Source organism: Aspergillus undulatus (assembly GCF_047715775.1).
Source record: "Aspergillus undulatus strain CBS 261.88 unplaced genomic scaffold BDV17scaffold_52, whole genome shotgun sequence".
Lineage (NCBI taxonomy): Eukaryota > Fungi > Ascomycota > Eurotiomycetes > Eurotiales > Aspergillaceae > Aspergillus > Aspergillus undulatus.
Window position 1 is genome coordinate 131887 of NW_027396656.1, and position 27053 is coordinate 158939.

At 51.7% G+C, this 27053-nt stretch overlaps 11 protein-coding genes across 11 annotated transcripts; 5 read left to right on the forward strand and 6 right to left on the reverse strand.

The window, feature by feature from the left end:
• The first annotated feature begins 1429 nt into the window (after positions 1–1429).
• hmt1 (putative vacuolar ABC heavy metal transporter (Hmt1)) lies at positions 1430–5390 on the forward strand. The gene is made up of 3 exons (XM_073758822.1): positions 1430–2450; positions 2538–3658; positions 3713–5390. Exons 1-3 carry the CDS (start codon positions 2094–2096, stop codon positions 5004–5006), a joined length of 2772 nt encoding a protein of 923 aa, XP_073612426.1. The 5' UTR covers positions 1430–2093; the 3' UTR covers positions 5007–5390.
• Positions 5391–5435: 45 nt separating this feature from the next.
• BDV17DRAFT_271797 (uncharacterized protein) lies at positions 5436–6535 on the forward strand. The gene is made up of 2 exons (XM_073758823.1): positions 5436–6185; positions 6253–6535. Exons 1-2 carry the CDS (start codon positions 5657–5659, stop codon positions 6450–6452), a joined length of 729 nt encoding a protein of 242 aa, XP_073612427.1. The 5' UTR covers positions 5436–5656; the 3' UTR covers positions 6453–6535.
• Positions 6536–6584: 49 nt separating this feature from the next.
• BDV17DRAFT_271799 (alkaline phosphatase) lies at positions 6585–8817 on the forward strand. The gene is made up of 2 exons (XM_073758824.1): positions 6585–8169; positions 8240–8817. The coding sequence occupies exons 1-2, from the start codon at positions 6660–6662 to the stop codon at positions 8566–8568; spliced, it is 1839 nt and encodes a 612-aa protein (XP_073612428.1). The 5' UTR covers positions 6585–6659; the 3' UTR covers positions 8569–8817.
• A 251-nt stretch (positions 8818–9068) lies between these two features.
• On the reverse strand, positions 9069–9492 carry BDV17DRAFT_182202 (uncharacterized protein). The gene has a single exon (XM_073754954.1). The coding sequence runs from the start codon at positions 9331–9333 to the stop codon at positions 9115–9117; it is 219 nt and encodes a 72-aa protein (XP_073612429.1). The 5' UTR covers positions 9334–9492; the 3' UTR covers positions 9069–9114.
• Positions 9493–9652: 160 nt separating this feature from the next.
• utr2 (putative cell wall glucanase (Utr2)) lies at positions 9653–11073 on the reverse strand (the record flags this gene model as incomplete). The annotated part of the gene is made up of 3 exons (XM_073762812.1): positions 9653–10395; positions 10448–10885; positions 10944–11073. The coding sequence occupies 3 exons, from the start codon at positions 11071–11073 to the stop codon at positions 9653–9655; spliced, it is 1311 nt and encodes a 436-aa protein (XP_073612430.1).
• Positions 11074–13533: 2460 nt separating this feature from the next.
• Positions 13534–15188, reverse strand: BDV17DRAFT_283861 (uncharacterized protein; the record flags this gene model as incomplete). Its single annotated transcript, XM_073760435.1, has 4 exons — positions 13534–13730; positions 13804–14579; positions 15019–15083; positions 15135–15188. 4 exons carry the CDS (start codon positions 15186–15188, stop codon positions 13534–13536), a joined length of 1092 nt encoding a protein of 363 aa, XP_073612431.1.
• Positions 15189–16553: 1365 nt separating this feature from the next.
• BDV17DRAFT_283862 (peptide-methionine-S-sulfoxide reductase) lies at positions 16554–17351 on the reverse strand (the record flags this gene model as incomplete). Its single annotated transcript, XM_073760436.1, has 3 exons — positions 16554–16587; positions 16671–16989; positions 17069–17351. The coding sequence occupies 3 exons, from the start codon at positions 17349–17351 to the stop codon at positions 16554–16556; spliced, it is 636 nt and encodes a 211-aa protein (XP_073612432.1).
• Positions 17352–17596: 245 nt separating this feature from the next.
• On the reverse strand, positions 17597–20646 carry BDV17DRAFT_271839 (kinesin family protein). The gene is made up of 2 exons (XM_073758825.1): positions 20238–20646; positions 17597–20132 (listed from the first exon to the last, which is right to left on the reverse strand). The coding sequence occupies exons 1-2, from the start codon at positions 20370–20372 to the stop codon at positions 17844–17846; spliced, it is 2424 nt and encodes an 807-aa protein (XP_073612433.1). The 5' UTR covers positions 20373–20646; the 3' UTR covers positions 17597–17843.
• A 1124-nt stretch (positions 20647–21770) lies between these two features.
• BDV17DRAFT_294335 (uncharacterized protein) lies at positions 21771–22294 on the reverse strand (the record flags this gene model as incomplete). The annotated part of the gene is made up of 2 exons (XM_073762813.1): positions 21771–22211; positions 22262–22294. 2 exons carry the CDS (start codon positions 22292–22294, stop codon positions 21771–21773), a joined length of 474 nt encoding a protein of 157 aa, XP_073612434.1.
• A 110-nt stretch (positions 22295–22404) lies between these two features.
• BDV17DRAFT_182396 (uncharacterized protein) lies at positions 22405–23493 on the forward strand. Its single transcript, XM_073754955.1, has 2 exons — positions 22405–23022; positions 23086–23493. The coding sequence occupies exons 1-2, from the start codon at positions 22569–22571 to the stop codon at positions 23235–23237; spliced, it is 606 nt and encodes a 201-aa protein (XP_073612435.1). The 5' UTR covers positions 22405–22568; the 3' UTR covers positions 23238–23493.
• A 369-nt stretch (positions 23494–23862) lies between these two features.
• BDV17DRAFT_283865 (tRNA synthetases class I (C) catalytic domain-containing protein) lies at positions 23863–26313 on the forward strand (the record flags this gene model as incomplete). The annotated part of the gene is made up of 11 exons (XM_073760437.1): positions 23863–23934; positions 23998–24153; positions 24200–24236; positions 24352–24581; positions 24663–25071; positions 25119–25348; positions 25426–25485; positions 25525–25809; positions 25905–26016; positions 26048–26226; positions 26260–26313. 11 exons carry the CDS (start codon positions 23863–23865, stop codon positions 26311–26313), a joined length of 1824 nt encoding a protein of 607 aa, XP_073612436.1.
• Positions 26314–27053: the final 740 nt, after the last annotated feature.

Below are 27053 nucleotides of genomic sequence, written 5' to 3' on the forward strand. Positions count from 1 at the left end.
GGTTGGCCGCGGCAGAAGGCACATCCGACCCGTGACCTTACTGCTCTGGTGCTTGGTACTTGGTGGGCCTGACACGCGATGGAGGGCGCCAATCGGGCTTAGCGCCGTTCTAGCTCGATACGGACTTTTGGTCAGTAAAGTACCCTGTCTGTGGTCACTGGTCTTCCAGATCTATTTTTGCTTTTTCGCTGATTGACCTGTCCAGCTGATATATCACTACTTTGCACACCTAGATCATATCTCAAGTCTCGCATCTCTGACTCTGTTGCTGTCGCGCTGAGGCACATCTGTACGCTGAGGAATGCAGCGGACACCTCCAGTTGGCCCAATCGCGGCGGGGCTGGATGAATGCAGATTCGATTGAACAAACAGCGAAGGAAGGGGGGTTGACTGGCGGCTCGAGCTTCACTTTCAGCATGTTGAAGGGCGGTGTAGTCGCGCGATGGGGTGGACTTGAGAATGCCTTGGTTTGTCCATCTGACGTGGAAGGGAGAGCTGATGGTCTGGGAACGAATTGGATGACAAGAAGGCATCCAACACGATCATGGGATTCTACCTTTGTACTATGAATAGAGGTCTCGATCTCGATCCAGGCTGCGCGAAACGTTGCAAAGCACCGTCCGTGAGCAGGCTTTAGATCATCCGCAGCCTCGGGACTGGTGGGACTGGCTAGCTTGCCGTGGTCGGGATGGGCAGAAGACTTCTGTAGGACTAGGAATCATCAGGAGTTTGATATCCGTTGATGATCTGGCGTAGCAAGCAAACACTGAAGCATCAGAATGCGCTGCCACATCCTCCCAAGACGGTCTTGACTCAGTTCGATTGAAAACGGGCCCTTCGCGGGCTTGAAGTCCGTGCCTCGAGTCCCTTTGCTTGCCGTGTAGGTAGACCGTATGTACTTCTGTAAACCGCCGGCCATCTCCATCAGGGATTCAGAATCAGGCCTTTTACCGCCATCTCCAGTTTGTTTAGAAGACCTTTCCCTGATCCCATTGGGCATTGATCCTTCCCTGGCCCGCCTAGCTCCGACAGTTGTTGGCCATTGATGATCTTCGACAACAAGATCCTGGGGACAAACGCACAAAGTCGCAGTGCACCACAATTCACAAACTAAAAATCCAATAATATTTAATTTATCCAGAGCACCGAGCTCTGTACAGATGTATAAGTTGAGTCTGGCCGGCACCATGGCCACCCACTAGGAAGACACCCTGGATAGCTAGGATCCGCCTCATCACAAACAGCCCGGGAAATTCTCACCGTTGAACGGTTAAAGGCGAGAGCCGGGAAGTTTGAACAAGGGTCGACTCGGCATCATAAACTTGCGATTCAAAAGTCCTTTGATTCATTGAAGGGGGAGCTTGAGTGCAGAACCGTCTGGGGCCAGCTACTGCAGACTAGTCGAGTCCGGAACGGCTCTGGCCACCAAGGGCACAGCTGCACATGCACCACACCGTCATTCTCCATACCTTCTCTGCTTGCTCTACTTCATTTGTATCCGGCTTGCCTCCCTCTCTCCGTCTCCCTCTCTTCTCTCTGTCCGATCCTCTCCCTCCTTCCTCTTCTTCTTCCCGGCTCTCCCTTCGCATGCCCACTATTGCATCCTCTCTTCTTGGGTAGCCATTACTCCACCTGCCCCGTCCTTTTCTGCCCATTGCTATCGCCCTTCTATCGCCTCGCGTGCCTCGCTCTTGTATTCTCGCATTCTTCCAATTGCTCGTTGATCTTCATTTATTTTTTATTATTTCTTGCAATCTGAGCCTTAGATATACGCACATCCTCGAAGCACAGTCCAAGGACAGGAAAAAAAACTAATTGAGAAGTCAAGAACTGAGAGCGGAGACGCTCTCTTCCGTCGATCCTTTCGATCATCACAAATCCTGCCGAGAGCCCGAGACCAGCCCTCCGAATCGTCTGTCCTTTGCTACCTCAGTCGTTTCCGATTCAGTCTCGCCTGACCCCATCCTCGCCACTGCTTAGACGTCAGCTGTACCTACGCTGGGAGGAACATTACGGTCGCCGTGCCATGGAAAGAATTTGAATACCGGTCTTGGATATTGTGCCTAGGGGCCTGCGCAAGGAACCCTCCCACCATGAGTCGTCATAACGTCAAGAGGGGGTTTTTGGAATCCCTTCGAATAGGCTACCCGATCCTTATTCTGTTGGTGTTTGCTTCGGCCTTTGTGGCCAGCTCGGTGATAACGGCCAGGACTGCGAACCGTAACCTTTCTGCTTCACAGACAGGTCCAGGGGGACGTCCGCTTCCAAAGCGGTCGAGGAGCTCAGTGGCCGTGGTAAAAGCGCCACAAAAGTTCTCTCGAAACGCAAAACTATGCTTCAAGTTGCTCTCCGTTGTTGTCCTAGTGACGCTGGTGACGGAGGCTGCCGTAAATGTGGCTCATGTGGTGGTTGCTAGATCGGAGCAGTGGTGGTGTGGCCAAGCCGTCGTGGTATGTTCCTGGTTCGCCTCTCTGCACGGTTCATAGATGGCCGTGCCGAACGTGCCGAGAGTTGAAAGCCTAGCTAATACTTCATAGATTTATGTCGTTGGATCGTTCTTTGACTATGCCATTATCCTTGTCTCCCTCCTAGATACCAATCCGTCACCCACTTTCGCTCAGTTCGTGCCATGGCTGGTAGCCGCGCCGCTCGAGCTGGCAATCCTGGGGCTCTCCCTCTCCATCTACTCTCAACCGCATCACGAACCTGCGGTGGGAAAACCCACAGGCGGTCATCTGCGAAAAGGCATCACCGGATGGGAGGCCGGCGGGGTCGTTTGTAACAGCATCCGCCTTCTGGTCTTGCTCGTCATGGTCATGCTTTACACATGCAGCTCTCTCAAATACCCAAGTGCGGCCCGTAAAGCGGCCCGGATGAATGGGGATGGCCCTACGGAAACTACAGGACTTCTTCGTTCAAGTACAGAAAATGGACACCCCTACGGGTCAACCAATGGCCACGGTGGCCAGCAGAAGTCTAAGCCGACAGATCCTTGGGTTCGTCCAACGACACAACCGTCCACCAGCTGGTGGGAATATCTTAGTGGTTACTCCCTATTTTTCCCGTATCTTTGGCCATCCAAATCGCGTCGTCTGCAATTGGTGGTCCTCGTTTGTTTCTTGCTTATTATCCTCCAACGCGTCGTCAACGTCCTCGTTCCCCTTCAAGTTGGTGTGATTACCAACAAGCTGTCCAAACAGGGCGACGAATTCAGCATGCCGTGGTTCGACATCTGTTTGTACATTTTGTTCCGGTGGCTTCAGGGTAGCCAGGGGCTCATTGGGTCTCTACGCTCCAGCCTATGGATCCCCGTGAGCCAGTATTCGTACATGGAACTCTCAACGGCTGCTTTCGAACATGTCCATAGCCTCAGCTTGGACTTCCATCTCGGCAAAAAGACAGGCGAGGTTCTTTCTGCCCTGAGTAAGGGCAGCTCGATCAACACCTTCCTAGAGCAAGTTACCTTCCAGGTGGTTCCGATGTTGGTTGATCTCTGCGTTGCGATTGTCTACTTCCTTATCGCGCTAGACGCATACTATGCTCTAGTCGTCACTATGATCACTTTCTGCTATCTTTACGTGACTATCCGTATGGCCCAGTGGCGGGCCGAAATCCGGCGACAGATGGTTAACTCATCTCGACAAGAAGATGCCGTGAAGTGAGTTGTCAATCTTCCATGTCTTTATTTGATCTTGCTTACATGACTTTCCAGGAACGATTCAATGGTCTCTTACGAAACGGTCAAATACTTCAACGCCGAAGACTACGAATTTGGAAGGTATCGAGGCGCGGTGTCTGACTTCCAGCGGGCCGAGTACCACGTTCTGTTTTCTCTGAACCTCATGAACACCACTCAAAACACTATTTTCATGCTTGGGCTACTGATTGTCTGCTTCATCGCCGCCTACCAAGTTTCGCTAGGCCAACGGGATGTAGGTTCATTTGTTTCACTCCTCACTTATATGGCCCAACTGCAAGGCCCACTCAATTTCTTTGGGACATTTTACCGTTCCATCCAGTCAGCTCTGATCAACGCAGAGCGCTTGCTGGAGTTGTTCAGAGAACAACCTACGGTTGTTGACCGGCCCAGCGCCCGCCCCTTGGCCGTTTGCAAGGGAGACATCAAATTTGACAACGTCGAATTCTCCTACGACACTCGTAAGCCGGCATTGAACGGTCTTACGTTCCACTGCGAGCCCGGAACTACAACTGCACTGGTGGGTGAGTCGGGCGGAGGAAAATCAACTGTCTTCCGCCTGCTTTTCCGATTCTATAATTCTGAAAGAGGCCGCATCTTAGTCGATGGGCATGATGTGGAAGGCGTCACTATCGACTCCGTCCGGAGGCACATTGGGGTGGTGCCACAGGATACCGTTCTCTTCAATGAGACCCTAATGTATAATCTGAAATATGCCAACCCGAATGTCTCGGACGACGATGTCTATGAGGCTTGCCGGGCTGCTAGTATCCACGATAAGATCATGTCCTTTCCAGACGGCTACAATACCAAAGTTGGTGAGCGCGGTCTACGACTCAGTGGTGGAGAGAAACAGCGAGTGGCAATTGCTCGCACCATTCTCAAAAACCCACGAATCATTCTCTTGGACGAGGCTACCGCTGCGCTCGATACTGAGACAGAAGAACACATCCAGGGTGCTTTGTCAACTCTTTCTCAGGGACGCACGATGCTTGTCATTGCACACCGATTGAGCACGATCACCACGGCTGATCGTATTCTGGTTCTAAGCGAGGGACAAGTCTCTGAAAGCGGAACACATGAACAGCTGCTTGCAATGAAGGGCCGGTATGCAAGCATGTGGCGCAAGCAGATCCGCGCGCAGAGAGCAGCTGCAGAAGCGCAGGTGCTCCAAGATCGAGCCCAGCGATTGCGCAGCGCATCCACCTCGGCCGCCGCGGAGGACAGCTCTAGCCAGTCCGATGAGGACCGGAACAGTAAGCATGGTTCGAACGCAAATCGACCACAGCAGTTCCATCATCATCAATAATAGGGTGTTTGCTCATATCGGTTACGCGCCCAATCGGCGACACTGACATCTACCTACATATCCGACATTCATCATGCTTATGCATTATTCTTTACGACGCAAGATTCGACTTAGAGAGGTGGGCGGAATACTGCTCGTAGACTGGAGCGGGGATTTATTTTTACCACGTTTATCTGCTTGACATGTTCATTGCTTTCCTGGCTAAAAGGCGTTCGGGGTGATATACGACCTTGTATGACATTTTTATCTGCCATTTGAGCTGGGACGCCGCTGCAGCAAAGGCAGCAGGGCTATTCCTAGATAGTTTCGCTTGGAAATACTGCGGTAATATCGTACTTACCTATAGTATAGCATCTCTAATCAATAGAAGGTCATTTTGCTCCACTAGGCTTGTTCTTTCTCTTCCCGGACAGGATGGTCAGGTTTTGTGCCTGAGGCGTCCAGAGCTATGTAATTCTGTGGCCTCTCATTGGGTGACTAGCTGCATGCCTTGTTCGTAAGGCTTCAGTGATTGGGTCTTTCGTCACCTCCGCTTTCTGCATCGCAGCATTTCATCAACACCACCCGGAGCTTCAAAACAACCTTCTTTCGGCCCGTTCTCAGATATTCCTCTAAGAATACGAGTCAATCTTGCGATTGAATTGTTCAGAATGCGTCCACCATCTCTCCAGCTCCTCCGAGCCCTTCGAACATCCATCTCCATCAACCCAGCAAGAACCACCATCCCTCTCTGCGCGAACCTCACCCGCATCCAGCCACAAATCACCTCGCCATTTGCGCCCGCCCAGCGCAGTAACAGCACCTCCCATGGCTCACCCGTGCGCCCTCCGCGCATGGTATCCCGCGCGCATCCCTCGAAACCGCGCAGCCATGACCGCGGCCCGCCGTCTCAGGAGAACACACAGACTGATTTCGCGGCGCTGGATGTCCTGGGGAATACCCCTACCCCGACGACTGCTGTCGATGCTTGTCTAGATGCGGGGTTTCATCTCGACAATGGCGTGAAAATTACAAGTGGCGATGGAGTGTTGCTGCTTGGCGGGGAGGCGTTTACGTGGAGGCCTTGGGCGGGCAATAAGGATGGTAATGAGGGTAAGAGCGGGATGGTAAATGCAAAGGGGCAGTTTGAGGTGGACGAGTCGGCTTGGGGGATTTTGGACCTGGTGTGGCCTCGTCCGGGTATGTCTTACGAACCTTTTCCGGGTCGATCTATACGAGTTTCATGGACTGACTATTATGGTGTTAGATCTGTTGATTCTTGGGATGGGAGGTTCGATTTTGCCTCTGTCGCCGGAGAGCAGGAAGCACATTAACTCGCTGGGAATCCGGGTTGAGATTGCGGATACGAGGAACGCTGCTGCGCAGTTCAATCTGCTTGCGACCGAGCGGGGAGTTTCTGAGATTGCGGCTGCTATGATTCCGATCGGATGGAAGGGCGGCAGCTAAATGACTTGAGCGTCTCGAATGTATTATATTGTATTTGTATAGCAAACTAGACAATTCACCTCTTTCTTGATCTCGTGCAGGGCTGACCAAAAAGTGGATCTGACGCAAATCCCGTGCCGAGCAATCCAGTCATCCTCATCCGTCCGAAGGTCCCCATATCCAACCTCCGCATCTTCCTACCTACCCCCTTCTCTGCATTCCCTCACAATGCCGCGAGAAGAGCCTCTCCTGACACCACGTCCATCATCAGAACAGTCCTCCATCCGAAATGCCGAGGAGGAAGACGCCCTCCTGACCGGCGAACGCACCCGCCGCCCCGAACCCCGTCGGGGGTGGGGATTCTGGCGTGAAATCGGTCTCTTCGCCTGGGCGCTCATAGCCACCATCGCCGTGATCGTCATTGCAGTCGTCTACCAACACGAATCAAGCTGGGCCCAAAGCCATTCCAAAGAATCATGGGGCCCCGGCGGAAAACCGACCGGCAAACGCAACCTTATCTTCATGGTGTCGGACGGCATGGGCCCAACCAGCCTGAGTATGACCCGGAGCTTCCGCCAACTCACAGAGGGCTTACCCGCCGACGATACCCTCGTGTTGGACAAGCACATCCTAGGTACATCCCGGACGAGATCAAGCTCGAGTCTAGTCACCGACTCCGCGGCCGGCGCGACGGCCTTCTCGTGCGGGTTCAAGAGTTACAACGGGGCTATCTCTGTGCTTCCTGATCATTCGCCTTGTGGGACGGTGCTCGAGGCTGCCTCTCTGGCTGGTTACAAGACTGGGTTGGTGGTGACGACTCGTATCACCGATGCTACGCCGGCTTGTTTCGTGTCGCACGTAAACTACCGGCAGTACGAGGACCAGATTGCGGAGCAGGAGATTGGCGAGCACCCGCTTGGTCGTGTTGTCGACCTTATTATGGGTGGTGGGCGGTGCCACTTCCTGCCTAATACAACGGAGGGAAGCTGTCGGGCTGATGACCGTGATCTAGTTGCGATCGCTAAGGACAAGGGGTTCAGTTACCTCAAGGACCGCAAGGGTTTCGACGCTCTCAATGGCGGCACGGAAGCCAAGCTACCGCTTCTGGGACTTTTTGCGGAAGGAGATATCCCATTCGAGCTTGACCGTCGAGCTCAGAATGACGTGTATCCGTCCCTCGAGGAAATGGCTCGTTCCGCGCTGAGGATCCTCAGCGAGGCCACGGAGGATAGCGAGCAAGGTTTCTTCCTCATGATCGAGGGCTCCCGCATCGACCACGCCGGCCACGGCAACGACCCGGCCGCCCAAGTCCACGAGGTTCTCGCCTACGACAGGGCGATCGCTGCGGTACTCGAGTTCCTAGAACAAGATTCCACCCCGGGCGTCATGGTCAGCACGTCCGACCACGAGACCGGTGGACTCGCTGCCGCTCGCCAGTTGCACACCTCCTACCCGGATTACCTCTGGCTTCCTAGCGTTCTCGCTAATGCCAGCCACTCCGCTGAATTCGCGACCAAGGAGCTGCGAAACTACCTCAAGGAACACCCCGACACCGACAAGTCCGCCCAGGAAGCGTACACCCGAGAACTCCTCAAGAAGGCCCTCGGAGTACAAGACGCCAGCCAGGCTGAGGTCGACGCTCTGCTCGATACCAACAACCCTATTCCATCATCCTACGTCTTTGCCGATATCATCAGCCGCAGAGCTCAGATCGGCTGGTCCACGCACGGTCATTCTGGTAGTCACCCTCCTTTCCTCACTTCTCGAATGATAAATTTTGCTCATACTAACCTCTTCTACTTCTACAGCCGTCGATGTAAACATTTACGCCTCCTCCTCAAAAGCCGCCTGGCCCCTCCAAGGCAACCACGAGAACACCGAAGTCGGCAACTTCCTCGCCGACTACCTCGATCTAGACATCGGCGCGATCACAAAGCGTCTCCAGGACTCCGAGTTCTGGTCCGCAGGAGCTGAAGCTGGCGCCGAAAGCCAAAGTCAAACTGAAGGCCAAAGCTTCACCTGGCTCGGTGACCCGCTCGGCGATGACGTCCGCACCGAGGGCATCGATACGTACCATGGTGACTTTAAGAAGCGCTCGTTTCTAGGTGATGAGTGTGGGTGTGGGGCTGTTCATTGATTTGATTCTGACTAGATCTGAATCTGAGATTAGGAATTTATTCTGAGCATTTGATTATCATCTTCGTCATGAAGCATGAATGTCGCCAATCCGTTTCTGCTTTTGCTTTCTACTTCTGTTTTGGGTCAATGGTTTCATCTAACATCTAAGGTCCTATGTCGCTCAATATCTGCATACTGCAATTCCTTGGCTATTTCTGGCGTCTATTGGGTGTTAGGTTATGTACATCACATCATATCTCATGGTTTTCACCCGTTCCCTCTCTCCTTTTTCCTGTAGTATCCCGCTAGACAAATCTCCCCGGGGAATCCGAGTTGCCAGACCGTCGTGCACTACTAGCCTATGGGGCCCAGGACAAGGTTCGCCGGCTCGATGGTTGGAACCTTGGGAAGGCTATCAAGCATCAAGCCGCCCGCGCATGGCTTGCTACCCGAGAATACAAACCTTACGATAGAAACTCACGGGTAAAGATAAACTCTAAGAGGGATAGAGGGATAGACAAAGTTGAGCCCGGTCAGGGTTTCTCATCCGGCATCACTTTATTGTTTAGTAGTAGCGATTAACAGCAAGCTCAACCAAACCAACCCATCCAAGATGGATAAAACAAGCAAAGCGATGTAACAATTGGAACTGAATAAGACCAAGACCAAGGAAAGAGGGTATATTTATTATGGAGAGTAGAGAAGAGAGGCAGACGGCCTTCTCTACATGGTATAACGAATAACGACGATACGAGCAGGCGCATAGATAATAGTGCGCAATCATGATAGTAGTAGGTAAAACATCAAGGCATCCGAGGAAAGAGCCGGGTCAATCAATCAATGGACATGAAATTTGAGAAAGAAGCCCGTTGGTATGGAGGTGGTACCGGTACCAGGGTCCGTGAGGCGAGAGTGCCCAGGTATAGAACATGAAAGTTGTAGTGGTATAATAACATGACACAAATCACACGGCGGAAATCGTAGATTGGAAACGCAACCACGCGCTATGCTGTTTGTCCAAAGGCCGAGGGTGTAAAAGAAGGAAAAAAAAAAGTATAGTCCAAGAAGAGGTAAAAGGGAAAAAAGAAGGATGGTAAAGGTGTTCACATGGTGATGAGGACAACAACGGCGACGAGGACTGCGAAGAACGAGCCCTTGAGGACGCGCTCGGAGGGAGCCGCGTTCGTGCCGTCATCGCCGCTGTCGCCGCCCTGGTTGAAGGTGCCGGGGGCGTTGGTGCTGCTTGATACGCTGCCGGACCCGGTTGAAGATCCGCTTGAGCCGGGCTCGTTGCCAGTGCCTCCCTGGTTCTCAGGGACCGAAGTGCTGGAGTTGCTGGAGCTGTTGCTGTCGTCGTTGTCGCCACCGAGGTCCATGTCGAGACCAGTGGCACCGAGAGAAGCAAGCACGGTCTTGTTGTTGGTGATCTCGACGGAGCTCTCCAAGCCCTTGTCGTCCTTGAAGTCGTAGGAAACATCGCCGTCGACGTTAGTGCCCTTAGGAGGGTCATAGCATTCCACGGAGATCTCGCCGAAGGAGGCAGAGTAGTAGCCCTGGTTCTTGATGTCCTCAGAGTTCCAGTCAATCTCACCACCAGCCCATTCGATGGTTCCCTGAGCGTTGCTAGCTTGCCCAGCGGGCCAAAGAGACATCTGCATGCGGGATGGGGTCTGGGGGTACTCGTAGCGGTTGGAGGTTTCATTGAATGTCTCTTCCTTGGTAAGTGTGCGAACAACCTTGCCATCAATCAACCACTCAAGCTTCTCAGGGGTCCAGTCGATTTCGTAGTGGTGCCAGTCCTCGTACGTGTTGTGACCGTCAACTTTGTAGTTGTCGCCGTTCCCGTCTACATAAGGTCAGCAACAGATCCAACAATCAATGGACGAAAAGAGTCTTACAGTTGAGAATACCCTGGAAGTACCAGTTGGTCTGGACCTCGGTCAAATCGGAACCAACCCATTCGTAGTCGATCTCATCCTTGGTGTCGGACAGCAGAATAAAGGCAGTAACCACACCGGCACCGCGGGAACTCTTAACCTTAGCGCCGATCTTTCCGTACCAGACATAGTGGTTGTTGGCGAAGAGAGAGCCGGTGCTCTCCTTGGGCATGGTAAGGACGAGGTTTCCATCTTCGAGCTTGGGCTCTCCACTGTAGACCCAGTCGGCAGCCGAGGCGTTTCCGAGGTACTTGGCGTTCGTAGCAGCGTTGTCCAGGTTCTCCCACTTGTAGGTCTTGCTTTGGCAAACGGGCATGGGCGCGCACGAATCGAGAGAGTACGACATTAGGGGATCGCATCCGCCGAGACAGTAGGCGCCAGTACCACATTGTCCGTATACTGTACAACATGAGCGGGTGAACCAACACAAAGCGAGAACTAAAGTTTGGGAACATACCAGAACAACACGGGTATTCCTCAGGACACTGCTTGTCGAGACTGCAATTCGGCGGCGTGAAGTCGTCGGCCGCGACAGCGTATCTGGCGGCCAGAGAGGCCAGGAACAAGGCGGATGTGAGGCGCAACATGGCGAAGGGTATGTAGGATCATCAGAGACCAAGAATCATATACAGAGAACAGGGTCTAAGGAGATCGAGAAGAAGTCAGTAAGAGGCCGAGCGCAGGGAATAGTAGGCATAAAATATTAATATGGTGGGCCTGATCGAAAGTCTTTGTTCGCGGTCCACTCAGGGGAACATGGACCTTAGAAGAGCAGGAACTGGGTCCGGGTGCAATAAGATGCAGATTATTGCAGAGTGCTGATGATGATTGACAATGCCTCGAAAAAATGAAGGCAGAACTTACCGAAGAGTATGCGGAGATTGCGTTTCAGATTGCGAGTATAAAGTGCAATCTGAATATAGTAGTTGTATGATCGAGGAGCGCACCAATCAACGAAGGACTGCGGGAGAGGAAGACCAGGTCACCGCTGAGAGAGGGCCGAGAGGGAGGAGAGGCAATAAAGCTCTGCTCCGGGTAGCGATCGGGAATGTTGGATAGATTGAAAACGAAGGAAAGACGACCGGATCGAGAGGGAAAGGACCAGGAGGGAAAGGAGGGAGCGCCTAGTTAATAAATGGAGATTAGAGTGTTAGTCCCTCAGAAGTCGGGGTCAACTCACGGACGCTTCCGGTGTAATTACCGTACTGTACGTAGATAGGGAAGATAAGGGTCTCCCTACCAGTAGAAAAAAGCAGTAGTAACTACCTCTGATCCTGTAGGGATGAATCACCTTTAAGTAGAGAGCACAGAGCCTGAGTAGGAGCACCCCTAGAGCACATTTACTACCTCGACATCATCCCGAATTCCCAGCTCTTCACTGTGTGAGTGCAAAATCTGAAGTCGATGTCTTACCTCTACTCCACGCCCGTGGCCACCGATCCACGGTTCTCGTGACATGCTCCAAGTCTTGGAAGCTTGGAACAATGGAACCTGCCAGCTCTGTGCTCCAGAAGATATTCTTGGGCCTCGCCACCGTCAAACCACGCTTGCGGAATCTTGACATCTTCAAACTCGAAAACAATTCTCTACGTACTCTGTAAATTTATTTTATGACATCGAGTCTCGTATGACCAGTACGTACTCCGAAAACGTCCCTTGTTCCTTATCAGCAGCGACCCGGTAAGTAAGTACTGATACGGTACTAGTACCACTACCATCCACCAAGGAACCACCCCACTGCCTTCGCAGCTCCATTTGTCTAGTGAACTTTAGCCACAGCGACCGGCTAATAATATCCGGCACTCAGGGAACAGCTGGAGCTCGGAGCTAGCCGACTCGGATCAAGCGTCCAGGGGGGATTGCTCAAGGCTCACTGCACTGAGCACTCCCCTAGCTTCTTTGTTTACTCTTTCAACTAAACTACCCTAGAAAACAACCCTCGTGACAATCAGTCTCCTTCAAGGAATCACTCCTTACTGATCGCAGGATAAACCTGACAGCCTGGAATGCCCCTGCCGCGTGGCAATCCTGACGTCAAGTCAGCATTTCGGTACTATGCTTTGTTTCCGCGATCAGATCCAGCTGGAGATTTACCCCAGGCCCGGTCACTTGTACGACAAAGTACGTAAGGTACTCTGATGCCGCAGGTGGACTCCGTTCTTGTCAGCAAGACAAAATCATTTGGAACTGTCTTTATGACATCTAATAATATGGGGATATTCAATGACAGGCACCCCGCACATGAGACCTAGGAATGGTCCCCTATCTCCTACCACGCAAGGAGTACCTGCCTCAATTTCACCAGTGTAGAAGGTCTAAGACAAAACAACCAAATGTCCATACAAGCTCACGGTCACAAGCCACGGCACCTGCAGGTCCCTCGTACCACCTGCACATATTGTTTGCGGTACGACCGGGCTAAATTGCGAGTTGACCGTTGTTGTGGGACCTTGGCTTTAAATACCTGGGTGGACTGCGGAGTATATGTTGCTAACACTCGTCGGATATCCTGTAGATGAGAGTTGCGACGGCAAACATTGTGTCTTGCGATCTTTAGAAAGGCCGCGCCCTGGAATTGTAAGAGCGCAAGTTCTCCAGGACCTCAGGACATATATTTTTCGCCCTTTGTTGCGGTTACACAGCTCGGGTTTATGCTGATGTGCATCATAGCGTCTAAGGTTACAAGTTACAACGGTGAGGCAGTAACCCAATAAGTCTGTGATTATGACTGAGATGAATAAAACCCAACAAATATGACAAAATTAGACAAGGAAACTTTCTTCCAACCACGATGTCTAGCGGCGCCCAGGATCTTCGTGCTTTGTCTGTGTGCGACGCCCCGTTAATGCAGCGGTCCTGGGTCGCGTCCTCACATCCCTAGCGAGCGTCGACTGGGGCCCCGTGTTCTCTCCATATTTTTGTGTTTCCATCTTTTGCAATGTTTTTGGTCGGAGCCTTTCCTCCCTGTGGTGTTTTCCCTTGTGAACTAAGAAACAAATACTCTACTTATTGGGTTGAGGATATGCAAACAGCATGCGATGCGCAGCTCATTGCGAGCGCTTGCCGTGTTTGAACTTGAAATAGCCGGGGCGGTTGTTTTCTCTGACCAAGGTAAGCGTTTTCTCACAAGGATCGGACGAGTAGGTCACCGAAACACCGCTGTAGGCAACGCGGCACTCTTTCCATCTGTTAACGGTATCCAAAACCTTACGAGCAACGGCTGTGCTCGTGAAGACGGCGGTCGCTACCATCATTGCAATGTCAGCTTCAAGTTCTCGAGCAAAATTGAGGTACCAGTAGGTACTGCAGCAACTCACCATTGCCGGAGTTAAAGACCCAAAGGAACTCGATGTTTGCCGGGCCAGCGATGCTATAAATATCCTGTCTCCATCTTTCGGGGGACATATTGTCAGCGAAGAGCCGCTTCCTGGCAAAGGAGAGACGACGACGCTGTCTAGTCGGCTGATTCATAAGACGGAGTTCGTCGTTCCAATCGACGATCTCTGCCAACTCGACGCGATAACCAGCTCCAAGGCGTCCATAACCGGCTACCTTAACCATCGCTTGGTCAGAATGGAAAAACTCGAGAGCCTGCGATAAGTGTTGGAAGACAACCCGAATTCTTCCATTGGTTTCGACGCGAATATCAAACAAGGGGCCCTCGTGGATAGCAGTGGTAATATCCCGAATGGTATCTCTGGTGACGCTTCCATAGATTCGGATGATTCCGGCCCTCTCATCAGGAACCACCGACGCAGGAGGCGAAGAAACGACGAGTTCTTTGCCGGACAACATCTCGCTGTCGCTATTTTGACTCTGGCCCAAGCTGGGGCTTGAAGAAGAAGACAGCGAACCTGGCGACAGAAGAGAGGGACCAGGTTTCGTAAAACCTGCAATCTGTGCCCAGCTACCAGGCTGGGCTGCGGCTTTGTTGGCTGCCGGGAATTTTTGCAAGGCACGAGAGTTGATGTTAACGGGCTCGTTCTGTTTCTTCTGCACCTCGTTCATCAAGGCAAGAACTGCCTGCTGCTGGATGGGTTCGTGAAGGGCGGCATGGTTGGTCATTGCATGATGACCACTGTTGGTGCCCTGACTATATTAACTTATAGAAATTATCAAGCAATGGTTTATTCTTACCACGACTTCGAAACCGTTTGCATTGGGAGTGTTGCGAGCATTTCCAACGTTCTGCTGCTGTGCCTGTTTATGAAAGCTGGCTATCGCATGAGGTCTGCCGCTATTGTTCTATTCCAGAATTAGTCCCAGATACAACAGCCATCAAGCAACCAGATTTTACCGCAACATTGATAACGCTCTCTTGGAGAGGCTCGCGGACCATGCCCGGTAGGGCCTGCTGTTGGGTCTGGTGGTGAGAACCAGAACGGTTGGTCATTGGCATCGCATGATTGCCATTGTTGTTTTCCTGGAGCTCGCTTAGTCGAGACAGAACCGACATTATGGGCTCAAGCCTTACCCAAGGTTCGACAACAATGTCGCCACGATACATCCTAAGTCTACCAATATCGACCGACTGGACAAGCTGGACACTCAGTCTGCCGATCTCGTTCGCGATGTCATGTTGATCATTCTTCCGAAACTGCAGTTCAGTCAGGACGCGTCCCATCCGCTAGGGCTGATCGAGCCTTACATAGTCAGAGACACGGTCAAGGTGTCTCAAGGCGCTCATCATAGCGCTATCCATGGTGTATGTCATGACGGGCGCTACTCCGAGAGCCAACTAAAGTATGTTGTCGCCGTCGAAGCCTGGGCCAAGGCGTATCGGTTCTGACGGAGATAAATGAGACGCAAGTGAGGCTCTCGTGCCTGGGTCCATGCTGAGTTAGCTCATCCGTTTTCGGGTAATCAGGAGGCGCAATGGCTGCTTGGTACCTCAATGGCCTTGCGGATAAAGTCTATCGCGTCTTGAAAGAGCTAGGTGACGAAGAGGCGAGTCTAAAAAAGAGATACAGAAGGGGCTCTGATAAAAATGAAGTCGAGGGGATCCAAAGAAAGCCACAGGAACACCCGCCCGGCCTCTGCAGAAAACTGCAAGGCCTGGGTAGGTTGAAGTCCCCGTGTTGTCTATGAACGAGACAACCGTCTCAGAGGCCAACAAGGAAGCAAGCCAGCTTCACCGAAGACGACGTCTAGGAGAGGCTGGCCAGAGACGAGATAAGAGAGTGGAAGGTGAAAGAGTACAAGAATTCAACAGGGAAAAGACTTGAATGATGATTGCTGATGGAAGGCGAAGGGGATGAAGAGAAAGATGAGATGACCTCGACGGTGGGAAGAAGAAGGAAGAAAAAAGAGTAGGGGAAGAGGAGAGGAAGAGAAGAAGAGCAGGCAGGGAGCGAGTGAGAGGAAGGTGAGCGAAACCTGAGGGCTGGGTGAGCAGGCAGTCGAGCCTCCAGTGTTACTGACTTCAGTGAATCAACAATTCACTGCTCCTTCCACCTACCCCCTCCTTGAAAATTCCTTTCTGCACTTGTCATCAGGGACCTGGATCCATCCATGGACCTTGTCCAAGATGCTTAGGGAGCTCTGGGCTTGTTTGGACTGGCTCAAGGTAGGCTGAACACTCCACAAAGCTTTGATGATATTAAGTGATTGGGTTGCTTTGATTTTAGATGTCCCAATGGTGGTACGTACAAACAATTGCCCATTATAAGGTAGGAGGAAGTTTGTTTTATTTCTTATGGTGCCTTCAAGTGTAGTGCATGCATTGCCTGCAGTGTCCCCAGTGCTTGCGAGATTGTTGAGCCCCCAGCTCTGATCCGGAGATCTGTGAATCGTCAGCCTAGACTCTAGTCTGCGGAAGCGCCACAGAGAAGATTTCCAGGGGACTTACGCAGCCAGCTTGCTAAAGGACTCAACCATCTAAGTGCTAGAATGAGGAGGCAACCGAGCTGTGACAGCGCCATTTTTCATTCGTTATTGACCAGAGCTAATGCATGGAAGACATAATCAAGAAGATGCCCAGTCATTATACGCGGCCCTCAGCAAAACAACCCAAGCCCCGCGCACACAGCTTAAGCATGAAAACATAAATCCTAAACCTAGCACCTAGTCACTCGGAAAGCGGCGGGAAGCTTCTAACAAAGCTGCAGCGCAACATTAGCATCTCACGCTAAAAGCATAGCTAAGTCAACCTCGCGGAGGTTTAGTTAGAAAGGTAAAGACTTACTGCGCAGGACACTCATATCCAGACGGGTTCTTATGCAAGTAGAGCTGGTGATAATCTTCCGCATCCCACCACTGCCCCGCAGGAATAATCTGCGTCGAAACAGCCTGCTTATACCATTCTTTGCCCACCTTCTCCGTAACATCCTCCGCAATCTTATGCTGCTCGTCTCCGTGCGTGAAAATAGCACTCCGGTACTGCGTACCAATATCCGGACCCTGCCGGTTCGGAGTCGTGGGGTCGTGCATGCGGTAGAAGAATTCCAATAGCGAACGGTATGTCACGAGCGACGGGTCAAAGGTAATCTTAAGAGCTTCGGCGTCTATATGATAGCGCATCGCATCAAAATCAGCATTACTGTTCCGAGAGCAGAGGAAGCAAATAAGGCACTGTTCACTCACGTCCCGTATCCCCCGTACACACAGCGCGGTAAGACGGCGACGCCGTATCCCCCCCGCAATATCCCACCTTCGCATTGAGCAGGCCCTTACCGTGCCCGAATTCCTTGCGGAAGAGGTGCTCCACGCCCCAGAAGCATCCTGCAGCCAGGGTCGCCGTCTGTGTACCGCTCGCCATATTCCGGGATGTCGATTCGGGTGTGTGAGAGAGAAATGGAGAGGTGGTGGAGAAGGTGCGGAAAAAGCGTGAGAACGTCGTGCCGAGTGCGGGTGCGGCGAAAGCCATAAAATATTACTAACAAAGGATCTATTTGCGATCGCGTATCCCGACAGGGTCGTTAAGAGAGGAGAGGAGAGTTGTATTATGTTTGTAAGGAAGGCGAGAAGCCGGGGTATAAATGGTTGTCGTCCCAAATGTCGCCGTCGCGTTAGATAAGCTTGGAGACGGTGGCGTCATTTCATGCAGGGCATCGCGATCTTATTGATTAATGTCGCGGAAGATGCGGAGTGATTGGCATCCTCATCTACTCTGGACGGTTTGCTCGCAGTCTGGCAAGTCGACGCAAATGAGACTTAATCTTCGCTGAGCGAAGTCATTGGCCCATCAGCACGATGCTGATTGACAGGTTCTGTTATTGTACACATCTGGACAAGTATATCCCATGAAGAAGAAACTGCACAACGCCATCCTCAATCGACCGTATCGCCAAACAACTAAAAAAAACCAAATGATCGTTAACCTGCCGACCCCTTGTTCGAAGCTTTCAAAGCTCTTTCATCACAAACCGCCAAATGCACTCAATCGGACTGCATCGCGGCCTCCAAAGCTAAAGTCTCTAGGACGAATGTCTCCTCCGAACGTCGTGCGTCTCTGACTGGTATTCTTCTTGATAGGCAAGCTTCGGGGACCCAAGACTGCAGGCTTGTTCTCGACGTCTTTGTCGCCTTTGGCTATCCGCCTCGCCTGTGCGGTAAACATTGTGTTTTCTGGCGGGGAGCTACCGTAAGTTGCTGATGTTGGGCTTCGGCGGCGATGGGCACGAGTTGCAGTTGCGGAAGCACCGGGCCCGAACGACCCGATCGAAATGCGCCTCATGGCGGTGCTGATTCTTCGCACATCATCCTTACTTGCCTTCCATTCGCCTCCAGTCTCGGGTTGTGCAGGGGTAGGTGAGTAATTTCCGCTTGGAGTTCTGACCGCAATCCTAGATGGTCGCTCGGCAGATGCCCGATTCAAGAAGCTACTGTTCTCGATCTCACGCAGAGGAGAGCTTCGGTCGGAAAGGGAGATGGATGAGGTTGGGGGCGCAGGAATCGGTGAGCTGCCTAGTTTCTTTGATAGAAACCCAGCCTTGAATCTATTATTCTTCGGGATGCTCAAGGGTTGGTCAGAGGGTGTAGGAATTGGCGATGGACTGCCGGCATTGGTTGGGTTTCGAGGTGAACTGCCCGCAGGGCTAAAGTTTCGAGTAGGCACTGGGATGCCGCGTGGAATTGGAGACGATCTTGGAAGACTGGGCTCGAAAGGGCTACTCTCTCGAGCGACTGGAGTAGCCTCACGCTCTTGTGGCGTTTTCTGAATCTCAGTGAGAGTGCCGTCCTGCTCATCATCCTTCCACCTAACGCTCCGCTTCGGCGGCTTTGCTTGTACCTTCTTGGGCGAGAAACTGACGCTCTTTCTCGCGGTGCCCAGCTTGCGGCGGCGAGGTGATCCTCTCGTCGGCGAGGGTGGAGCTGTCGGGTTCAGCGTGACTGCTGGACCCAAGATCTTACCGGGAGGAACTATGGCTAAGCTGGCCCTTTTCTTGTGCTTCGAAGGGGTGGATTTGACAGGGCTGAGAGGTGGCACAGCCGGCATGTTGCCATCGGGTTTGACGACACTGGATGTCACGGTGCAACATGAATCGAGCATCTTGGTCAGACTTCGCTTCCCCATCTCCACAGCCTGATCCTCGCTCATATCCATGAGGCTCTCAATAGCAGACGCTGTCTCGAAGTGCGCTTGGAGTAACAGCTGCACCGTAGCAGCTTCCCCTGCTTTGTCGTGTTCTGCAACTGCTGAAAGAGCCTCTCGTTCATTGTTGGCCCTCAGTAGTTCTGCCTCCCGTCGAAGATTGCTAATGTCGCTCTTGTCGCTAGTCTCGAATACTTCAAGTTGCTGAATGGCGTTTTCAACAGCAGAAAGCATACCACGTTCCCAGGCACTCTTTGCCAGGCGCTGGTGGTAGTGTTGCCTGCTTCCTTCTAACTCTAACAGAATTCCTTGAGCGGTTTTTCGAACGGCTTGTAGATTTGCCAAAGGTAGCTCCTCTTCGGAATTGGCGCAAACATTATCAAAAGCTGCGATCCACGAAGACAGCAGACCGATCCTGCGGCTAACCTGCTTTAGCTTAATCATGCTGTTGGTTCTCTCTTGCCTCTCGGGTAGCGAATGGTCATAGGCGTTTCGAATTCGAGCTAAGCCTTCCCTAACAGCAGCGTCCTTCTTTTCTGTCTGTTTCTTGAATTTGGCAAAAGCGACCTTCTCAGATTCCTTCTGCTGCGCTTTCAGTTCGTTGATCAATGCCATCTGCTCATCAATCTTCACCAGGAAGTCCTTGACGTGACGGTTGACATTGAAAACATTCCGGGTAACCTTTGTTTGAATGTTCTTAGCGCGATTAGCATAGCGCAAGGTGTTCTGAGTCTCGTCGAAATGGTGGCTGGAAGGGCTGACACAGACAATCATGACTGTCCTGCAGTTGCCGCCAAGTGAAAATTTGAGGAGTCGTGTCAACTTCGAGTTTCGATAAGGGACATGGTTTCGTTTGCGCGGATCGCAGAGTGCATTTATGCAGCTACCGAGGGCGAGAAGAGACTTGTTGATGTTGGCACCTTCAAATAATCTATCCCCCCTGTTTTTAGTTGCGCTCGCACGCTCACTTCCAGCTAAGTCAATGATGCTGAATGTTGCCATTGTGTGTGGTTCGTGGATATCGGCGTTTCTGTCCTTCTGCGCGACGTTGATTTGGAGCACCGCGTGGGATCGAGAAGAAGTAGCATTCGCCTCGGTTGGGGACATCGTTCGGTTCGCATTTCCCTTCATTATCATATCCATGACCTCTTGCACTGATTTGGGGCTATGGCTCGACAATCCGGATACTGATACTGCTTTGTTCATATCTTCACGCAGGGACAGGCCGCCCTTTGGACCGCCGGGAATAAGAAGATCGCGAATCGTTTCGTTATAGATTTCGAGAAATGAGAGGGATACCTCTGTTTGCTTTTCGCCGGATCTCTCCTCAATACGCTCGAAAAGCTCTTGCATTGTGAGAAAGATGATACCAGGCTGCTGTGGGGTACCAGTGATAGTATGTGTCTTTCCACAACCGGTCGCACCATACGCAAACACGGTGGCGTTGTATCCGTCTAGCACGCTGTCGAGCAAGTTTCGTGTCGTCGATTCGTAAACCTCTCCTTGGCCGGCATTTTGGTCGAATATCCTGTCAAACGCGAATGTCTGGTCTTTCACACGCTTTCCGTTGGGAACGACGCTTCTGGAGAACTTGTGTACAGGGTTATCTTCGGGGGGATCGAATACTCTTTTCAAGCATTGGTTAGGATAGAATCCAACTTGTGGTGCAAGGCATATACTTACAGACATCGGTCATCAATGACCTTGATTATGGATCGGAGGCCCTTCTGGTTCAGCTTTGGAGTCGGTGCTCCCGCCAGAGAGCCGTCACCAAGAAACAGCGGACCATCGTCACACTTGGCGAGCTGCGCTGCCTCCCGGATAGTAAACGGCCTCACTCGAACAGCGACGGTAATAGATGAAGAGTCGCTTGAGGCTGCCATATTATCGAATTGTTGTCGAAAAGCTCTTGTCGGTGCGGGAGAGTCGTGAAACTGAGGGCCGTCCGCCCCGTACCGTTTGGCGTCACGCTGGGAGAAAGGGATAAAAATGAGCAAACAAAGAAGAAGATAAGGAAAAGGCTCCGATGAAGAATGTTGACAGTAGTGGGCCTTTACTCCCGAAACCCCAGAGACTCCCCTGTCGAGCTGCGCATGAGGAGGAGTGGAGGCTTCAAGCCACTCTTGTGTGACTTCCATGTTGATGATTGACATCTGGCGCTTGTTGTGCGGGCGTTGCTCGAGCAACACGCGGGCCGTGTTGTTAAAAGGGCTAGTGACGTGCATTTTGGACTTTCTCCTGGTGGAGGCCCCACATGCACTTGGAACTACCTTATGTGCACGGCCAGATCTCTATCGACACACGCATAATTGGACAGGGATGTCTTCCATCGGCCTGCCAAAAGCAGACATTGTATTGCTTATCCTTGACGCATGATGGCTGCTCGCCCTTCGTCTTGGATTGAGGATGCCACGTCAATGCTGGCTCTTCCAAAGTTTCGCTGGCCACCATGAGTGAGTTGTTGCCGTAGCGGGGGACAGGATTGACCGTTCACTCATCAGTAGCATTAAGGCGCTACGCGAAAGGACATTCAATCTATGTATGAGACGGGCAGAACGATATAGCGCTATCACATCACGTCTTGAAATCAGATACCAAAATCGAGACTTCTCTGGCAAAACGAGAGTTTTGCTGCGTTTTAAGAAGTAACACAGACCCCGCCCAGTAAACTCTATGCCGACCTTTGCGCCAAATAAAACAAGTGAGACGAAATAAGGTGGAAGTGAAGGAGCACGAAGACGCATGTACTCGCTATGCAGCTTCCTCTTCGTCATCAAGACTAGGGAGAACAACATCCCACCCAGGGTCCTCTAGATCGAGATCGGCCGAGCTACCTGGCCTTCGGAATCGAAAGGCAATGGATTGTCCGCTGTTGATATCGGCCGCCTTCAAGCTTAGCGAAGCAGCCTTCTTCCCTCCTCTCTTTGGAGCTTCATCGTCATCAGGTTGCGGCGCTTCGAGGCTTGTCCATCCCTTCTCCAAATCATTCTTGTCCACAGCGATGCCGAGCTCGATCTCGGAGGGGTATTGAGGGACTGGATCGCCGTTGATGTCACTTAGGCCGCGTGCTTGGAGGGCTTTAAGAAGAGTAGTCTTGGTGCCGATGATAGTTTCGGAAGGCGGAAGCACCAAAATCACGGTTGTTTTATGCTTTTTGAAGAGCAGCGTCCAGCTTAAGGGATCTTGTTGCGCCTTTTGTCGACAGAGTCAGTATGTTTTGTGCCCATCTTGATAGCGCAAACATATCTGGGCTGGATAAGAAATTCACTTACCATGATGTCGAGGTAGTAGTTGCGTAGTGGAAAAGCTCTGGCGGGTCGACGCTATGGAAGGTGCGGGCACGAGCCGGAGAACATCAATAATGTTCCCGCGGACCGCAACTTTGAATTCACCTCACCCGATGTCAAAGATCTCGCTCAAAGACCGGAAGCTCCAAAAAATCGATTCGTCTTATCTCACGCCGATAACATTTCCTTATTACTAGCTTTCTACCTGTCTCTTACCGATTATTCTCTCGAAAACGCTGCACATCGTTCGTTCCCTTCCACAATGGACGCGGAGCAGCCATCCACATCACCCAGTCCGGAGCCCCCAACTCTATGGAAGCTCTTACACTGGGACAAATTCTTGTCCGAAGCGCCTCCTCGGCTAGGTATGGACGTCGGTCAACGACTACCATTAGCTGCTTTATCCGCTTTCTCTGCTGGAATGGGCATCGGCGCAATTCACGGCAGCAAGAAGGCTGCATACCGTTTCCGCGCCGAAAATGCTCATCGCTTTCCTACGACGCCGACCGGCTGGTTCCAGTACCATAAGACGAAGAACTATATTTCGATTGTTGGAGGAGTCAAGGATGGCATGAAGATGGGGTTCAAGCTTGGTGCTGGCGCATTGGCGTTCTGCCTATTCGAGGAGACTGTCGATTATGCTCGTCACGACAAGAGAGATTTCATTTCCACGGTAACCGCTGGATTAGCTTTTTCAGGCGTCTACAGCTTACTAGGTTCGTACATTTGATTCAGATTTATCTGGTGAGAAGATGGAAGACTGACATCTGCACGCCTAGCACGACACGACGTATACACCGCGGCGCGAACAACGAAACTGGGGCTGAAACTGAGTCTTGTATATGGAATGATGCAGGACGGACTCGAAGCTATGAAGGGAAACCGACCTGCCTACATTGATTATCTTCTAGGCCAACGATCCAAAGAATGAATGGCTCGAAGATGTTATCAGTAGCCGTGTGTGCGTCAAGCATGACTTACGTCCGTATCGCTGACCTGGTTGGTTCCTCTGGGAGACCTCCCAGTGGCAGCGATTAGATGTGTACCGGGTGCCGAAGGCCTTGCGCAAAGTCGTCGATATCGGCTCCATTCCACTATCTCAAACCATACCATCTCCTGAGCTTTTCTATGCAGTCAGCGAACGATGTTTGGAGAAAAGCTCAATCATTTTCTCTTGGCAAAATATCGATCGAACAGCAGCTGTCAAAAAGAGACTGCCTACTCCATACCGCGTCTACAGTATGGTTGGAACCGTCGGGGCTGCCTTGAATAGGCTCAAGGAAAAGACTCAGAGGCTGAATACTCACGAATTTCATAACCCAACAGACATCATCCAATGAGTTGTCAAACGGCTGCCACAATCAATGAGTCACTAAGCCCAACAAGGCAGCCACTAAACTTGACGTACTATTTCACGCCCGCAATGGTGCACTGCAAGGCAGAATGAGTCAGTTGAGTCACTACCTAATAGTAATAATACTTAATGTTGTCATGATCTTCATCTTGTGTTCGAAACCGTCTTCCATCTCTAATGCTGTCACACAATTGAATCTACTATGGATTCCCGCAAGCAAACCCCTTGGGAACAACCACCAGCCCATCCCTCCACCAACCTCCCGCCGTTGACAGTCTGGAACTCGTTGACGTGATCCAAGACACCCTTCATCCCATTAGACGCCATCGGGCGCAAGGTGACCTGGTATGCATGCGGTCCGACTGTCTACGATGACGCCCACCTGGGACACGCCCGAAACTATGTGAGCACTGACATCTTGCGCCGAATTATGAAGGATTACTTCAAGTTTGACGTGCGATTCGTGATGAACATAACCGGCGTGGACGATAAGGTATGCTGCCGTCGATCGCGTTACCCCGTTCTAACAGCTCTTGAAGACTATCATCAGAGGAAGACAACAGCATCTGTTGCCGAGTAGTTGAAAGAGAACCCAATCGTTACTCGGGATGTCCTTCACACTGCGCAGACGGCGTACAGCTTTTATATCCAACAAAATCTCCGCCTCATTGACCCTGACACGGAACCTGAGCACTTGCGGCGCAATCTGAACAGGTGTATGTAGTGGTCCTGCGCGGCGGGGCGCTGGACCCCGAGGGCAAACCGGGAGATGCGGAAGCAAACATCCAAATGCACATCAACACGGTTGTCCCAGCGGCGAAAATGATTGCTGAGGCCGCACGCTGCTTCAATGCCGAACCGGGGTCGGCGGCGCTGCAAGGAGATATCACGAGTGACGCTTTCTACCATGGGACTCGGGAAGTCTACCTTCCCTACAGTGATAGCCTCAGGGGCTCAACCATACCGGGAGATGCATACGGCATCTTTACGAATCTCAAGTAGAAATACGAAGCTCATTTTATGCTGGACATGCGGGCTCCCAATGTTCTCGATCCTGACGAGATCACCCGGGTCACGGAGTATGGCCAAGGGATTGCAGACTTTGTGGAAAGGGTCGTGGCAAATCAGTTTGGCTATGTTACCTCGGTTGGATCTGTCTACTTTGATATCCAACAGTTTGGACAAGTTGGTCATCATTACGCCAGGCTAGAGGCCTGGAATCGAAATGAGCAGCCCCTCCAGCGAGATGACGAGGGGGCTTTAACCAAGGCAGTGCAGAAGAAAAGCCCCGATGATTTCGCTCTCTGGAAAGCGCCTCGATCAGGCGAGCCAACTTGGCCAAGCGCGTGGGGACCGGGACGCCCTGGTTGGCATATCGAGTGCTTTGCCATGGCCTCGAGTCGATTGGGAAGTCAGATTGACATCCATTCGGGGGTGTTGATTTGGCATTCCTTCAAGATAATGGACTCGCCCAAAGTGAGGCCTATTGGTCTAAGAATCAACAATGGGTGAACTACTTCTTCCATATAGGCCACTTGTCTATCCAGGACTCAAAAATGTCTAAGAGCTTAAAAGAATTTCACCACAGTTTGCGACGCTCTAGATCAAGGAGATTGGTCGCCCGGGGGCTGAAAATCGTCTTCTTATTGGGAGGTTGGCGAGACGGCGTTGAGATATCGGAGGAACTGGTCAAGGCCTCGTCGTCCTGGGAAGATAAATAAACCAATTTTTTCATCAAGGCAAAGGGTGTGCTGAGTCGACCCAGCTTCACGTTCCTTCCACCGAGACCTCGCTGTCAGACGCTCTCAAAATGACACCATATAATGTCCACGGATAATTTTGTGATTCATTCAACACACCCAAGGTCATGAGCGCCATTTCAGACTTGGTTCCGGTTTTTAACACCCAAGACAACCGGACCTTGGAACCGACAGTGGTCGAGACGGTAGCGACATGGCTGACGCGGATCGTGACGATTCTCGCATTGAACGGTGTAACCTCGCCTGACGACGCGAGCATTGGGTGCGAGGGCATTGATGTCCCTGATGCTGAAAAGCCGTTCTTGTACTCGCTGTCAACTATGAGGGACTCGCTGCGCCTGGCTGCTAAAACAGAAACCCCCATCACCTCTGATGATTTTCAACGGATCGTGAAGCAATAAACTCTCAATGCTAGTGTTCTGGACTCCGCTAAATAATATTTCGAGGTTTTGCATAATTTCCAGTCGGCCTTTTTTTGTTGAAGCCCGAAGAAGCGACTTTCTCAAAGAAAATCCTTTCACTGTGCGATCGTTTGCGTGACGTGGACCTCTTCAGTCTCGGTATCTATCTCGAGGATCGCGACGACACCTGCCTTGGTTCGGCCAGTGACCAGGGACATCCTGCAAGCGCGTGGTGAGCTCGTCCAACAGGCAAAGCAGAAGCAACAGGAGAAGGAGAAACAAGAGAAATTAGCCCGCGAGAAACTCGAGAAGGGAAGTGTAAATCCTCAGGAGATGTTTAAGACCAACGAGTGCAGTGCTTGGGATGAGGACGGACTTCCCACGAAAGATGCTGCAGGGGAGTCTGTCACCTAAAATCGTTCCAAGAAGTTACGGAAGGACTGGGATCGGCAGAAGAAGGCTCATGAGGCCAGGCTTGCTGCGAATACTTGATTTCTTAGGGTAATGCTTGTTGTCCCTTTTCGTCATTGGTTTGGGATGTTATAGATCGGTCTCCGAAGGGAGTCATTGGAAACGAGCATTGAGCATCCACCGAGCTGCGCGCGTCGATGAGAATCATTGAATCCTCCCTTCAATCCGGCCCCAGTGGGCACAGAAGCCCATTGTTGTCGTCGTCTTACTCACCGAAGGCAGAGCGAACCGGTTCTTAGGTATTTGCGCAATACGGCGACTCCACTGACAGTGAGGCTGCGGTTGTCCTCGTTCTCTTGTTGTCTTTCTGGTATCATGGTATATGGTCCAAATCATGTGGTTTGCCTCCACTTGCGCCATTGCGACGGTCTGGCCGAGGCCTTCAAAGCCTCGCAGAAGAAGAAGCTACCCAATTGAAAGAACACGCAGAGTAATATTAAGATGACGAGCGAACAACATCGGAGGCTGACACAGGAAAAAGCGGATTGATTAATTCAGAAGTGGTCCGGAGTCAGCAAACGGGACTTATTTGGCGTATACCAGCGTGGTCATTGAGAGACCTTTGAAAATTGTTGCTTGCGGTGTGGAGGTTCCTTTGTTTGAGCTTTAGACTATAAATGGTAGTACGGTATGAGAAATGGAACTGGTATAGACACCATAAATAAGTTCGATCGTATAGAGTACAGTCAAACGGTACGTGCAGTCGGGAAGAGCCCAGGGAATCCTTCTAGAAGGTCCGCAGAACGATCTCTTTCTTGCGC

Excerpts from the sequence above, each read along its gene's own strand:
- BDV17DRAFT_271839 (XM_073758825.1), bottom strand. The coding sequence starts at position 20,372 with ATGCAAGAGCTTTTCGAGCGTATTGAGGAGAGATCCGGCGAAAAGCAA. Across the intron at positions 20,133-20,237 it reads GTCCAAAGGGCGGCCTGTCC|CGAACGATGTCCCCAACCGA; the intron begins CTGCGTGAAGAT and ends GGAAATGCGAAC.
- hmt1 (XM_073758822.1), top strand. The coding sequence starts at position 2,094 with ATGAGTCGTCATAACGTCAAGAGGGGGTTTTTGGAATCCCTTCGAATA. Across the intron at positions 2,451-2,537 it reads GGTGTGGCCAAGCCGTCGTG|ATTTATGTCGTTGGATCGTT; the intron begins GTATGTTCCTGG and ends AATACTTCATAG. Across the intron at positions 3,659-3,712 it reads CGACAAGAAGATGCCGTGAA|GAACGATTCAATGGTCTCTT; the intron begins GTGAGTTGTCAA and ends ATGACTTTCCAG.
- BDV17DRAFT_182202 (XM_073754954.1), bottom strand. The coding sequence starts at position 9,333 with ATGATTGCGCACTATTATCTATGCGCCTGCTCGTATCGTCGTTATTCG.
- BDV17DRAFT_271799 (XM_073758824.1), top strand. The coding sequence starts at position 6,660 with ATGCCGCGAGAAGAGCCTCTCCTGACACCACGTCCATCATCAGAACAG. Across the intron at positions 8,170-8,239 it reads GTCCACGCACGGTCATTCTG|CCGTCGATGTAAACATTTAC; the intron begins GTAGTCACCCTC and ends CTACTTCTACAG.
- BDV17DRAFT_182396 (XM_073754955.1), top strand. The coding sequence starts at position 22,569 with ATGGACGCGGAGCAGCCATCCACATCACCCAGTCCGGAGCCCCCAACT. Across the intron at positions 23,023-23,085 it reads AGGCGTCTACAGCTTACTAG|CACGACACGACGTATACACC; the intron begins GTTCGTACATTT and ends CTGCACGCCTAG.
- BDV17DRAFT_271797 (XM_073758823.1), top strand. The coding sequence starts at position 5,657 with ATGCGTCCACCATCTCTCCAGCTCCTCCGAGCCCTTCGAACATCCATC. Across the intron at positions 6,186-6,252 it reads CCTGGTGTGGCCTCGTCCGG|ATCTGTTGATTCTTGGGATG; the intron begins GTATGTCTTACG and ends TTATGGTGTTAG.